The following is a 14371-nucleotide window of genomic DNA, read 5'->3' on the forward strand; positions in this document are numbered from 1 at the left end:
AATGGGGCAAGAGGTATGGTTGTGTTCTTGGCCTAGGCAAAAATCACAAACGTCGTGTGTCCTTATGTGGAATCTGGTGTCCGCATCAGCATTTTCCCTTCTTCAAGGACATCGGCTAATGTGGGGGGGGGGGGGGCAGCAAACGAAGCTCAAGCAAGTCAAACAATCTCCCCAACAGGGTACTTAGCTTTTAGATGTCTTGAAAGTAGAGGAGCGAAGCAACAGATGTGATGGTTGACTGCGGCTGAAAAGTTCAGAGGTCTGTGCATGCAGATGTCACATTTAAGGTCCCTGGGTTATACGTGTGATGTCCCACACACCTGCAGCAACCAGGTTTAAGTTTTTGTATAGCAGCCGACGTTCGGGTCGCCTGAGGCAGAAAATCCCACACTAAGAATACTGCAACATAAGAATAGGAGATCATCTGAATATGGTGCAAACTGACAACTCCTTTATAGCTGGATATCCTCATGTCAGACAGGGAGGACATTTATCAGCCAGGCGATGCTGAAATTTTCTGCTAAATGAGACAGCCAATGGCTTTCTGCAGACAGGAAATCCCAAGACTCAGTAAATAAAACAGTGACTACGAAGCACAAAAACATTGTTATCCCAGTGGATTACATTTCTTCTGCACCACTAAATGGGTAAGAGCACAATGCATTCAAAAGCTCCACAGACACAAATTCAGCCAGCTATTTCAGCCAGCTATGACAAACTGTTACTAAAGGCTAATGCCCATAAACAGTGGAAGAGATGACTGAATATAAAAGGTTAACCTCACTATGAGCAAAGACAACAATGTAGTCTGGGGAAACCATCAAACATCATGCTTTTAATTGTTTTCTAAGAATTACTGCCACCTCATGTTAGTAAGTCATACTACATTGATCAACAAGCTTCAAACAGCATGCTTTTCTTCACTTAAGGGACCATCCATGTCAGTTATGAATTCTGAAAAGTAAAAAGATTACAGCTGAACTTCATGGTACAATATATACTATGTCTCAAGATGACTGACAAGCAGCCCAAGCACTGAAGGAGATGGCAACAGAGGGTGGGGGAGTGCCAATGCAAGACTGTGCAGTCATCCATTCCAGTGAAATGCAGACACTCACACCATGCACAGTATAGGCCATGCACAGTATAGGCCAGGAAGGATTACTTGGCTCTCCCAAGCTGCATTTCTGTAGTACATTGAACATGCAGGTGTGGAGAATGCAAGCATTCCAAGGACTGTCTAAGATGGTAAGCATGCCTGTCAATTACAGACAGTGGAGTTAGGCAATGAATGGAAATCCCTGATGGCTATGTCATGATCAGCTCTTACCCAGTAAGGGAACAAATCACTATAACCAATGCAGCAGGCTAGATTTTGGTAGGTACTGAGGAAGAAAAAGCAAAAAAGAAACAAATATGTAGAAAATTAAGCCTCATTTATGAAAGAAAATCCTAGGCATGTACAAAAAAATTTTATTAAAAGTCAATAAAGTGCAGAGTCACACTGACAGAAGTAACACCACCAAAACATCAATTTAAACAGTTAAGAATTTGCATTAAAGAAAGCTTACAATGACACTGATAGGGAAAGATACAAAACTTGCAATGAAGCCCCCATTAAATAGGGGAGATAAAACTATTACAAAGTGCATACACCTTTTATAAAAAGTCAGTAGCGCCACTTCTGTCAAAATGGCAAGTCTTAAAAGCTTACTCATAGGTTAACAAAATTCTGAACAAATTAGATCTCAGGTGGCAAACAATGCTGCAACCATCTACTAAACCAACACCCAGTTGCAGGGGTTATGTTTTGCTTACTCGGTCACTATAGTAAAATTAAAAAAACAAAAAAAATAAAAAGTCGATCATCTTTACTATATAAAACTATATATATATATATATATATATATATATATATATATATATATATATATATATATATATATATATATATATACACATATATATATATATATATACATATATAAACTAGTGATCTACCCATGATTTGAAAGGTGTGTAACTTACCACCCAATGCACGGGAAGGGGAAAAACTGCTTAATCCTCACATCAAATCAAATGCCCTTCTCAACAATGATATCCACATAGATATATTACAGAACAAAACTACAAATCTACAGTAACATGCTGTGGACTTGTTTCTGAACAAGACATAGCTGTCCACTCTAATAAATTCAAACAACCAGTTACTGTTTGCACAAAAAAATACCAATGGAATGGCCCATAACCACTAGCTGACCTCTGAAGAAGGAGCCAAGATCTAATAAGGGTCTTATAATTTGTTTTTGTATATGTACAAGACTATGAACTGAAATGTTAAGGCAGCCTACTGTCTGCAAATCCAAGAAGCAGAAGTATGTCATCTGATTCTAACTGGAACTGTTAGGATTCATTACCGACAGTTAAGCTCCTATGTCTAAACTGGCAGGTATCTCCTGAAACTCAAACTGCTTTTGATACAAGGAGTTGAAAAGGACAGATGCCCACATTTCTTTACAACTCCTTAACAGCCATCCAACTTTACCAATGTACCAAATTATGTCCTCTTGCAAACCTTCAGCAGTCAGTGCTGTAAGCAATATTATATAAGTGCTGACCATTTTAACAGAAAAGATGCTTAACAACATAAAAAGGAATAACAGCTCTCCTTGAATCAAAACCAAAATGCACAATTTCGTACAAAGTCTACCAGAAACAAAAGCTGTAACAGTTCACAATGGTGTGGTTGGTGGAACTGCGCTACGTTGAAAATTATCTGAAATATTCTGGAAACGGCGATGGTATCCACCATTTCTGCTGGCCCACTGCCGAAGACTATATGTACTGGATGACTTTCTGACAAACTGCGAATAGTTCCTGTTGAAAGAAAGATGACAAGACTGTAAATAGTATATAACAAGTTTGCATATGTATTTTTACTTCTTTGATCAATAAAACAGTAAGAAAAATGGAAGTCAGGATTACTTCACCATTGCAGACCTCTTAGAAGAGGTCCATCATGATGCTCCTCATTGTCAAAATGCTCAGCAGATAAACTTTCCAATGCTGTCAACCCTTGTATCGCCACAGTTCCAGACCAAAATGAAAATCCCAAAATACGCAAAATAATACAAGAAAAATTCAAAGCCTGAAACAACCTTACAGCAAGGCAAGCAAAAGGAGATGGGGAAGGTCTGTTATGGCAAACTGACCTCTAACAGATCTAGTGTTAAAAGTACCTGTAACTTCTGTATCACACAGGAGAGATTTGTCTGCTATGAAGTGTAACTGTGAAGTCTCGTATCTAATTTACTGGGTGGCATTATTCAAGAGAACATACCTACAACAAACATAGCCCCAAAGGCAGAACAAAAGAAGTACAGTTTTGTACCTACCATAAATGTAGATGTTCGAAGATCCACATTGCTGCAGTCCTTACTTATGGGTAGTCCGCTGTCCTCGGTCGGCCCGAATACCAAAGTATTAGGCTGACGTCGGTCATGGGCGCACAGCCCTGACATCAGAGCGTCAGGGTATAAAAGCGCATGACCGACGTCATATCCTCAGTCTTTTCTTGCCCCAGATGTCAGAAGGCCCTAAAAGAAAGGCCACAGCCAAAAAACAGAGTACTTTCCCAAAAGATATGCCCAACTACAGCCATCACCCAAACCATATAACCATGCTAAGCTACAGAGGGGAAGGAGGGAGGGAAAATTGGACTGCAGCAATGTGGATCTTCGAACATCTACATTTATGGTAGGTACAAAACTGTACTATGTTCTTCATCTCACATTGCTGCAGTCCTTACTTATGGGTAGAATCCCAAAGCAACGGGAAAGGGAGGTTGGCAAAATCATAAAGCGTTAGGGGCTGCTAAAATGCCCTGTAATATTGCAGTGGCAAATCCAGCCCTAGACTTTGAATAAAGAGGAAGGTGGTAATGTTTAGAAAAAGTATGTACTGAACTCCAAGTGGCTGCTTCCAAAATATCCTTTGTAGCTACCCCCCTTAGAAAGGCAGTAGAAGTTGCAGTAGCTCTAGTGGAATGAGGTCTGATTCCAGCCGGAATCTCCTTACCATGATGGGAATAACAAAAAGAAATACAAAACCCAATCCATTTAGAAATAGTTTGTTTTGAAACAGGTTTACCCTGTGAACCCAAAGCAAAAGAAACAAACAACTGCTGAGACTGTCTGAACTCCCTGGTTCTGCTCAAATAATAACGCAACTGCCTGTGAATATCCAAAGTATGCAAAATCTTCTCCCCTTTATTTTGGGGATTTGCATAAAAAGTAGGCAAATGAATAGTTTGGTTTAAGGCCACACTAGAAACCACTTTAGGCATAAAGGAAGGATTAGTACGCAAAGATACCCTATCCTTATGAAAAATCAAGAAAGGCTCCACTGCCATAAGGGCCTGTAATTCAGAAACCCTTCTTGCAGAAGTAATGGCCAACAAAAAAGCAGTTTTCCATGACAAATACTTTAACTCAGCAGTAGCTGCAGGCTCAAAAGGTTGTAGAGTAAGTTTTTCCAACACAAAATTGAGATCCCAAGCAGGAGTAGGAGCTCTACGTGGGGGTCTTATGTTCTTTGCCCCTCTGAGAAACTGCTTAAACAAAGGATGAGAGAATAAAGGAGGGTCACAGTCATAATTAGCCGAAATGGCTGCAGCATGAACCTTTATGGAGGAGAAGGACAAACCTTTGTCCAATAACTCAGTAAGATATTGTAAAGAAGCACTCAAATTAGGCTTGGAAACATCAAAGTCCTTCCCTTTGCTCCAAATAAAAATCTCCTCCATTTATCAGCATAAACTTTCCTTGTACTAGGCCTCCTGGCCTCCAAAATAACATTCAAAACTTGTTGTGGAAGCTGAGAACCTCCAGAGTCTAAAACAGAATATGCCAGGCTGTTAGATGCAGAGACTGAATTCTGACATTGAGAAAGTGATTGCCCTCCTGAGACAAAAGGTGCGGAATCAAAGGCAGAGACCATGGAGGCTCTCGTACCAAACTCCTCAGTAGTGGGTACCAGTGTTGTCGAGGCCAATCCGGTGCTATCAGAATCATGGATGGCTTGTCTTGTCTGGCCTTCAAGAGAACCTTGGGCAGAAGAGGTAGAAGTGGAAAGGCATATACATGAAGATTGTTCCAACTGAATGACAGAGCGTCCACCTTCCAAGCTGTGGGATGAAACCTTTTTGTGCAAAACTTTGGCAACTGGTAATTTAGTGGAGAAGCGAACAGATCTATGTCTGGAGTTCCCCATGACACTGTCAACTTTTGAAATACATGAGGATCCAATTTCCACTCGTGAGGATCCACTATTTGTCTGCTCAATACATCTGCTAAGGAGTTCTGTGCTCCTGGTAGAAATCTTGCCTGAAGATTGAGGTTGTAACTGAGAGCTGTCTCCCACAAAATCATCGCTTGTCTGCAAAGAGGGTACGAATGAGTTCCCCCTTGCTTGTTGATGTACCACATGACAGTTGTGTTGTCTGTTAGAATCAACACCTGCCCTGGGTGAAGTAAATCCTTGAAAGCCATCAATGCAAATTGGACTGCTAACATCTCCTTCAAGTTGATATGCAAATGTTGAAGTCTGGCAGGCCACGTGTCTTGCACCCATTTTCCATTGAGGTGTGCTCCCCAAGCCTTGTCCGAGGCATCTGTCGTTAGAATCTGACTCGCCTCTGGTCGGGTCACAGAGTCCCTTGTTTAGGTGACATTCCTGAGCCCACCACAAAAATTCCTTCTGAATGCACGGTATTATCTGAATGACAGTGTCTAGATCTTGGTAGTGTTGTGTCCATACATTTTTGAGATACCATTGAAGCTTCCTCATATGCAATTTGGCATTGGGAAGCACCAGAATACAAGATGCCATGAACCCCAAGGCTTGAAGGACTGTCCTTGCAGTCAGCCTGGACTGTAGAGACATTTGATGGAAATAAAGTGAAAGGCTTTTCTGTTTGTCCGAGGTCAAAAAGGCCATCTGGGAAGCTGTATTCAGTCTCACACCCAGAAAGCACATGTCCTGAGAGGGTACTAGACTGGACTTTGTTTCGTTCACAGAATACCCTAGGCATCTTAACACTACCATCACATACTGTAGATGCTGAAGAAGCTCGTCCTTGTCTTGTGCAATAATCAGGCAATCGTCCAAATAAGGATAAATCTGTATTCCCTCCATCCTGAAAAAGGCTATCACTGGAGCCAGGACCTTTGTGAACACTCTGGGTGCAGTAGATAAGCCAAAGGGCAATGCAGAGAACTGATAATGTAAATTTCCAGCTCGAAAACGCAGGTACTTCCTGCAACTGGGCCTGATAGGAACATGAAGATAAGCCTCTTTTAGATCCAGAGTTACCATCCAGTGATTTTTTCCCAGCAGAGGTAAAAGCTGTTGTAATGTCAACATTTTGAACTTTGGAATGTCCAAATAAGTGTTGAGGAGAGATAAATCCAAAATCGGTCTCCACGTGTTCCCTTTCTTTGGTACTAGAAACAGGCGGGAATAAAATCCTAGACCCACTTCTGATAGAGGTACTGGCTGTATAGCTCCCATGTGAAGAAGTAATGAAATCTGTTTGTGAGCCTCTATCCTTTGCGAGGAGGAATGTCTGGCATACCTTTGAAAGGAGGCAATGTATGGAAATAAAACTTGTAACCTTTGTTTATAATGTCCAACACCCATTTGTCTTGGGTGATTAAAAGCCAGTTTTGCTTGAAGAGAGCTAGTTTTCCTCCCAAAGGAGCTGCCAGGCAAGAAGAATCTGGCAGCTGAAAATGCAGGTCATTGGGCCTGTTTACGAAAGGACTGGCCCCTACCCTCACCAGCAGATTGAGCAGGCAAACTCCATGTTCTAGGCCTGAAGGTACTCTGAGCTCTGCCCCTACCACGCCTAGATCTACCCCTAGACTGAGAATCAGAAGAAGGATACGTCCACCCCTTAGCAGGCCAATTTCTACTAAACTTAGGAGGTTGCACCCGCAAAAAATCTTTAACAGTCTGCATAGACTTAGCCTTGTCCTCCATTTTCTTCAAAACAGACTCCACAGGGGGACCAAACAAAACTTCAAACTGCAAAGGGGCATCCAGAATTCTAGATTTAACATGCTCAGATAAATTCTGATCCTTAAGCCAGGCGTGCCTACGAAGAACTGAACCAGTGGCAGCCACTCTAGAAGAAGCCTGTAAAGCATCAAAGTCACACTGCAAAGAATGTTTCCCCACCTGTTCAGAAACATGCACCAAATCTTGCAATTCTTTACACTCTATGCCCTCTGCCAAAGCATCCACTTTAGATTTTAGCTGAGAAAGGAGGAAATTCTGATATTTCAACATATGAAACTGGCAATTTAAAGCCCTCATTGCTAAAGTAGAAGAGGTATACACCTTCTTACCCCATCTGTCCAAAGCTCTAGCTTCCTTATCTAGAGGAACCGGATTCTTTACAACAGAAGCCCTAACACCCTTAGGCCCCTGACTAATAGTTTCAGGGTCCGCCCTAGGACTCTTATATAGATATTTATGAGCCTCAGGTACCCTATAATACCTGTCCGGTTTAACTGGTGCAGGAGGCATAGAATCTGGATTAAATGAGGCCTCCGGAAAAACATCCTGAACAACATCCAAAACAGGAGGTATAGCCAAGGGTCTATGCTGTGGTAAAAACAAGAACTCCCTAAGCCTCTTTCTGGAATCTGAGTAATCCTGTCCTTCCCACTTAAAATGTTCCCTCATAGAGTGTAAGGTTTCTGAAAATGAAAAATCCTCTGGAGGGGAAGCAGAAGGAGTGGAATCCTCTGCATCGGAATCCGAATAAGGAGGAAAATCTTGAATGTCTTCAGCAGAAGACTCAGAATCATCTGAGGCCTGCTCCAAACTTTCCAACTCTGGCTCTACCCTGGGCCTCTTATCAGGAGGGGGCATGGAATTAGAAGTTATGTACCTACCATAACGTTCCATGTTAGTTGTCTTCTCTCGCCTTCTTTCTTGCTGGATGGGTTCGGAGCCGATCCTCGGCTCCGACTCGGCACTTGCTTTAGCTCGAGAACTCCTTTTACCAGCTCGAGGCAACCCTATATCCCATGATGCAAGGCGGAACTACCTCAGATCTCGTTTGGCAGCTAACTGACCCTGCTAAAGACTTATCCTAACATAATTAGGAACCATGGTTCCTAAAAGAAGTCCTCATAACAACGCTCCAGAGGAAGCAATCTAATAGGAACTCTCCAAGATCTGTCCAGGCCAGGGGAAGGAGGGAGGGGCAAGAAAGAAGGCAGAGAAGACAACTAACATGGAACGTTATGGTAGGTACATAACTTCTAAATGTTAAGTTGTCAATCTCGCCTTCATTCTTGCTGGATGGGACCGCCCCTAGCACCTGTATCCCGGTGGCTCAATGGAACAGACTCTTGAGAACTGTGGAACCAAAACTGGCCCTATCTCTGGAGGCCAAATCCAACTTGTAATGAGACACAAAGGTATGAGGCGTGGCCCAAGTAGCTGCTGCACAAATAGTGTCAATGGGAAGTCTATCCTGAAAGGCTACAGAAGTGGATAGACTCCTGGTCGAATGTGCTTTTGGCTTAGAAGATAGTTGTTTGCCCCTTAGAGAGTACACATAGGAAATGGTGGAAGTCAACCATCTAGATAAGGTCACTTTAGATACTGGAAGACCTAACCTGTTTTCTGCATAGGAGACCAACAATTGGTCTGATTTTCTAATTTGTTTAGTCCTATGTAAGTAGTACCTGAGCTGACGAACATCCAAAAAATGCAGCTTCTGGTCAGCTCTGTCAGAATAGTTAGGAAAGAAAACTGGTAGATCAATAGATTGGTTAATATTGGTTTGAGATACAACCTTGGGAAGAAAGGAAGGGTTAGTTCTGAGCGAAACCCTATCCTTATGAAACACCAGATAAGGTGAACGAATACAGAGGGCCTGAATCTCAGAAACTCTTCTTGCAGAAGTAACAGCCAGCAAAAATATAGTTTTCCACGTCAATAACTTTAAAGAACACGTAGCAGACGGTTCGAAAGGAGGTAGAATTAGGGATGCCAACATTAAGTTTAGATCCCATTGCGGAGGAGGATGTTTCACAGGCGGTTTTAGGAGAAAAACTCCTCTTAAAAGGCTTTGCATAACCTATGAGACATGATGTTATTGTCATGCAAGCCAACATGATACTTGGAAATAGCAGCCAGTTGTACTTTGACTGTAGATGACGAAGATCCCGAATGAAAAACCTCCGCCAGGAAATCCAAAACAGAATGTACAGGAGCGGTAAAAGGATCAATATTTCTGGCGTTTGCCCAAATAGAAAAGCCGCCACTTGCTAGCATAAACAGTTCTAGTGGACGACTTTAAAGAAGACACTAAAATGTCTCTGACTGAGTCAGAAATCATTGGTAGCCTGGCTAGGGAAGGAAGTGGAGCAACCAAGCAGTGAGGTTGAGAGAATGAATGGCCCGGTGCTGCTGACCCGACTGGTGGATCAAAAGATCCGAACTGGGTCCAGATGCCAGGGCTGCACCAGAAGGTGATGATGTAGAGACGGAAACCAAATTTGTCGAGGCCAATATGGAGCAATGAGGATCAATTTGGCTCTCAAACGGTGGCTTTCTGAATGACTTGTGGAATCAATGGAAAGGGAGGAAAAGCATAAAGAAGTCCCGCGGCCAATCCTGGGTTAGAGAGTCTCTCAAGGGTTGGCCTGGAAGAGGAAATAGTGTGAAGTAATCTGGGCACTTGCTGTTTTGAGGGGTAGCGAAAAGATCGCAACAAGGGGTGCCCCACTTCAGAAAAATCTGATCCACTACAGATTGATTGAGAGACCACTCGTGAGGCATCAGAATAGATCTGCTTAGCCTGTCCGCCAATAGGTTGGACCTGCCGAGTATGTGCATTGCTATCAGAAACCGCTGAGAAGAGATCGCCCATTGCCAAAGTCTGAGAGCTTCTCGACATAAGGGATAGGACCTGGTTCCGCCCTGTTTGTTGATGTACCAGACCACGGACATGTTGTCCGTCTGTACTGCAATAGTCCCTGTGGGAAGAAAGTCGTCGAGGGCTTGCAACGTTAAAAGCACTGCTCTCATCTCCAGGACATTTATGTGCAGGTGGTATTCTATGGGTTGCCACGTCCCGTGGACCATCCTGCCCTGATAATGCCCCCCCACCCGATCAGAGAGGCATCCGTGGTGACTGTGGCAACTGGAGGAGGGGGAACAAAGGGTCGGCCCTGATGAAGAAGAGGGGAAGATATCCACCATCGTAGATGAGCCCTGCAAGACTGTGTCACTAAGATCTCGTGTCTCATGGGCAGATCGTGGAACGACCACTGCGTGAATAACATCCACTGCAGGAGACGCATGTGGAAGCGAGCCAGTGGAAGAAGAACAATGGCTGCAGCCATTAGGCCTAGAACTTTCAAGACAAACCTGGCTTTGATCTTGTTGCTTTGTAACAGAAGCTGAACAAATTTCTGGATGTCCAGAATCCTTTGATCTGTTAGCCTGGCTAACATTTTGACGGTATTTAACTCTGCGCCTATAAAGGTGATAGATTGGCAAGGCAGCAGAGAGGATTTTTCGAAATTTACCGAAATTCCTAGACTCTTGCAAAGCTGTAGGGTGTAGTCTCTGGACCGAAGAAGCTGATGCTTGGAGGTGGCGGAGAGGAGCCAGTCGTCCAAATAAGGAAACACCTGGAATCCTCGACGTCTCAGATGAGCTGTGACCACTGCCATGCATTTGGTGAACACTCTGGGGGCTGAAGTGAGGCCAAAGGGCAGTGCTCTGAATTGGTAATGACTGGCTCCCAGCCGAAAGCGGAGAAACCTTCTGGAGCGTCTGTGAATCTTTATGTGATAGTACGATCTTGAAGGTCTATAGAGCACATCCAGTTGTCCTTGCCCAGAAAGGGCAGAATGGATTGCAGCGTGACCATCCAGAATCTTGCCTTTCTGACAGACTTGTTTAGTCTGCTTAGGTCTAGTATCAGTCTCCAATCTCCCGTCCTTTTGGGGACCAAAAGAATCTTGAGTAGAAGCCGGATTCTACTTGGTCTGCCGGCACTGTTTGGATGGCTCTTTTTTCCAGGAGTTTTGAAACTTCCTGTCTTGCCAAATCCCTTTGACCGGGTGAGATGTCTGGAAGGGATTGTAGAGGTACGGGAAACCTTTCAAGGGATTTTGTAACCCTCGGATATGATCGACTGTACCCACTTCTCTTGTGATAGGGATTGCCAGGCTACTGGGTACAGCGAAATTCTTCCCCTGACTGCCTCCAAGGGTGGACAGTCGGGCAACACCTCAGGGATGCTGAAAGGGCTTCTCAGGAAGAGACTCCCTGTTGCCCTGGTTCTGAGGATCCCCCCTGCCTCTAGGGCGGCGTCTATTATTGTTACCCCTCTGCCTCTGGGGTAAACTGACCACGTGTGTCCGTGTAGCTCCTTGGGCTTTACGGAACCACATCTTCCCCCTTCTGACCCTTGGGATATGGTCTAGAAGGAGTGGAAAACTGGACTCCAACGGCAGAAAGAATTTTACCGTCCTGTTCACATCTGGTCAAAGTATCCTTCACCTGAGGTCCAACAAAGCCGAACCATCAAAGGGGTGTTGGTGAAGGACGCCTTAAAGGGGTCCGCAAAATTACACAGCCGCATCCAGGCTTGGCGTCTAAGAGCAACACCTGTGCCTGCGGCCCTGCTCGCTCCATCGGCTGCATAAGATATGAGCCGCATGGAGGAGTTAGAAATAGAATTCAGGATAGCAAGCTGAGAGGCAATCTTTTCCTGAGCCCCAGCAGCGAAGGATCCTGGACTACTTCTCCCAGTTCCTTGAGAATATCTCGTTGAAGCCTGGTGAAGTGACAAAGGTAATTCAGCGAACGCATAGCAAAGGTCGCTGAAGAAAACATCCGCTTTCCATACCTGTCCATGGTCCTAGAATCCTTATTAGGAGGATGGACAGGTACTGAAGGATCCGCCAGTTCCTTCTTAGTGGCCGCCGCTACCACCATAGCATCCACAGAGACACCTTTGGACAGGAACTGTTTGTCCGAAGGGGCCGTGATGAACTTGGATGGTCTCCTGGGGACAGGTTCCACAGAATCTGGAGCGCCACGCCTTCCGAGCCACTACCTGCATGAGTGGGTCGAAGGCGGAGACACCCAGGAGGAGGAGGGTCGGGATCCAAAGCCTCCAGGTATACCGACTCATCCTCGGAGGGGTCAATGGAGGGCCAATTCTCCCTCTGTTTGAGGAGCTCAAGGATGTCTGAAAATGAGACATCCTCAGAGGGGGACCGTGGGGAACCCTCCGACTCATCTAAGTCGGTATCAGATGTAGTAGACTCAGGGAGTCTGTGTGTTTCCTCTTACGCCCTCTTCCGAGGGGTTCCCCTGCAGGGTCAGGAGAAACCTCGGAAGAGGAGGAAATTCCCAGTGGGGAAACCTGGGGCGATGGATCCCTGGGCCTGAGAGCAAGAGGCTGGCAAGAGGCATCTGCAGGCACTGATGAGGGAGGAGCTAGAGGGATAGACCGCTGACCAGGCTCAGAGGCCAGGACACTCCTCATCACCTCAAAGGCTCCTCTCCCGGGAGACCTGAACACACCCGCTCGAAGAAACAGGAATGGTCGGCTCCAAGGAGAGAAGGCTCCGAGGCGATGTCGGCGCCGAGCTTACCAAAGCCGAAGCCCGAGAGGGAGAGCGGGTCGACAAGGGTCCGATGCCACTAGCCCCTCGAGCCAACAGTGGAAACCCGACGACCAGATCCCTCCAAGGAAGGTCTCAAGGAGGAGATCGGAGCCGAAGATGACGGAGCCGAAGGATGTATCGGCTCGCATCGAAACAGTCGCTGTCCCAAGAAGCTCCGGCCCGAACTCTGGTGTGGAGTCGGAGGAGGAATCTCAAGAATCGGGGCTATAGCCGAAGTCTGTTGAGACGGGCTATGGAGCATTTGGGCCAGTGCCTGCGATTTCAACAGCCTGCTTACCACCCTCTCCAAATCGTGGTCAGACAGCCTGGAAGATCTCGAAGATCGGCTCCAATGGCTCCGCTCCGACAAAAGAGGAGACCCCGGAGCCGAGTGAATACTTAGTATCGAAGGGGACTGGGATCTCTTACAGGTCGGAGCCATCGGAGCCGAAGTCCCTTGAACCCCAGATGGAGCCGAGGATCTCTCAGCTCCGATGCTGGATAAAGTGTCGGCTCCAGCCGGAGCCGACAAGGCCACAGTAGTCAGGGTATCGGAGCCGGCCGGCACCGAACCCACTACTCTAACAGAAGAAGTATCTACTCCAGCCGGAGCCGATATCGGCTCCGACGGAGCCGGAGCCACCGGAGGAGGCTTGGACACTGTAGCCTGTGCCTTTGGTGGCTTAAGAGGTTTTCCTGCCCCTGGCTTAGGAGGAGAACCTTCAGGTTTTAGTAAACCTCGGAGGATTAATTTGTTCCTCCTTTCCTGCAGGACTCTCTGGCTAAAAGCATGACACAACGCACAGGAGTCCTGCAGGTGCAAAGGCCCCAGGCAATACACACAAGAAGTGTGACCGTCTGTCAGGGACATTTTCTGACAGCACTGGTCACACTTCTTGAAGCCTGAGACCTTGCCTTCCCTAGACATCCTAAAAAGGATAGACACAAACAGTCCCCACAAACACACAACTTAATCCCTACACAGACACACAGGAAGGGAATAACTTGGGGAACTAGGCCTGACTAAATCTTTAAACTGAAAAACTATTTTAAAAGTTTAAAAGGAAGGGAATAGGGTGGGCTGTAACTAAGTACAGGCTAATCTAACACTAAAGGGAAAAAATAAACCCCTAACTAAACTTTTTCTTCTTTAACAAGAAAAAAAAACTTACCTCAGCTGGCAAAGGAGACCTCTTTCGCTAAGCGGCAAACAAGATCTGGGGTAGTTCCGCCTTGCATCATGGGATATAGGGTTGCCTCGAGCTGGTAAAAGGAGTTCTCGAGCTAAAGCAAGTGCCGAGTAGGAGCCGAGGATCGGCTCCGAACCCATCCAGCAAGAATGAAGGCGAGATTGACAACTTAACATCCTCTAATTAAAGTAATCAAATCTTCTGCCATTTTAAGCATATGCTTCTTAGGCACAGACCCTGAAGAACCAGAACTAACACCAGAAGAAGGCAAAACCGACCTGCCCTTAGAAGGAGCCCTAGAAACAGTAGCAGAAGGCCTAACCCCCTTAGGCATAGAAGGGAGAATAGTAACCTGAGAGGCCCCTTCAGCCTGACCTGACTCCTGTGAGGCCACATCCTGTAAAATCAAGGTTTCCCCCTGAGACTCAACAGAAACTTCAGCCGGATCCACCTGTTCCACTGTAGTCTCTA

General features: G+C 45.5%; 1 protein-coding gene across 1 annotated transcript in view; it reads right to left on the reverse strand.

Moving 5' to 3' along the window:
* Window positions 1-1986: 1986 nt before the first annotated feature.
* LOC122792202 (S100P binding protein) overlaps window positions 1987-14371 on the reverse strand; it is a 779512-nt gene continuing 767127 nt past the window's right edge. The window contains exon 6 of the mRNA XM_044059933.1: window positions 1987-2877. Within this exon, the coding sequence (XP_043915868.1) occupies window positions 2733-2877 (145 nt within the window). The 3' untranslated portion in view covers window positions 1987-2732. The remainder of the gene's footprint in view (window positions 2878-14371) is intronic.

Source organism: Protopterus annectens, chromosome 1.part2 (assembly GCF_019279795.1).
Source record: "Protopterus annectens isolate FY-2018-M chromosome 1.part2, PAN1.0, whole genome shotgun sequence".
NCBI classification, from domain to species: domain Eukaryota; kingdom Metazoa; phylum Chordata; order Ceratodontiformes; family Protopteridae; genus Protopterus; species Protopterus annectens.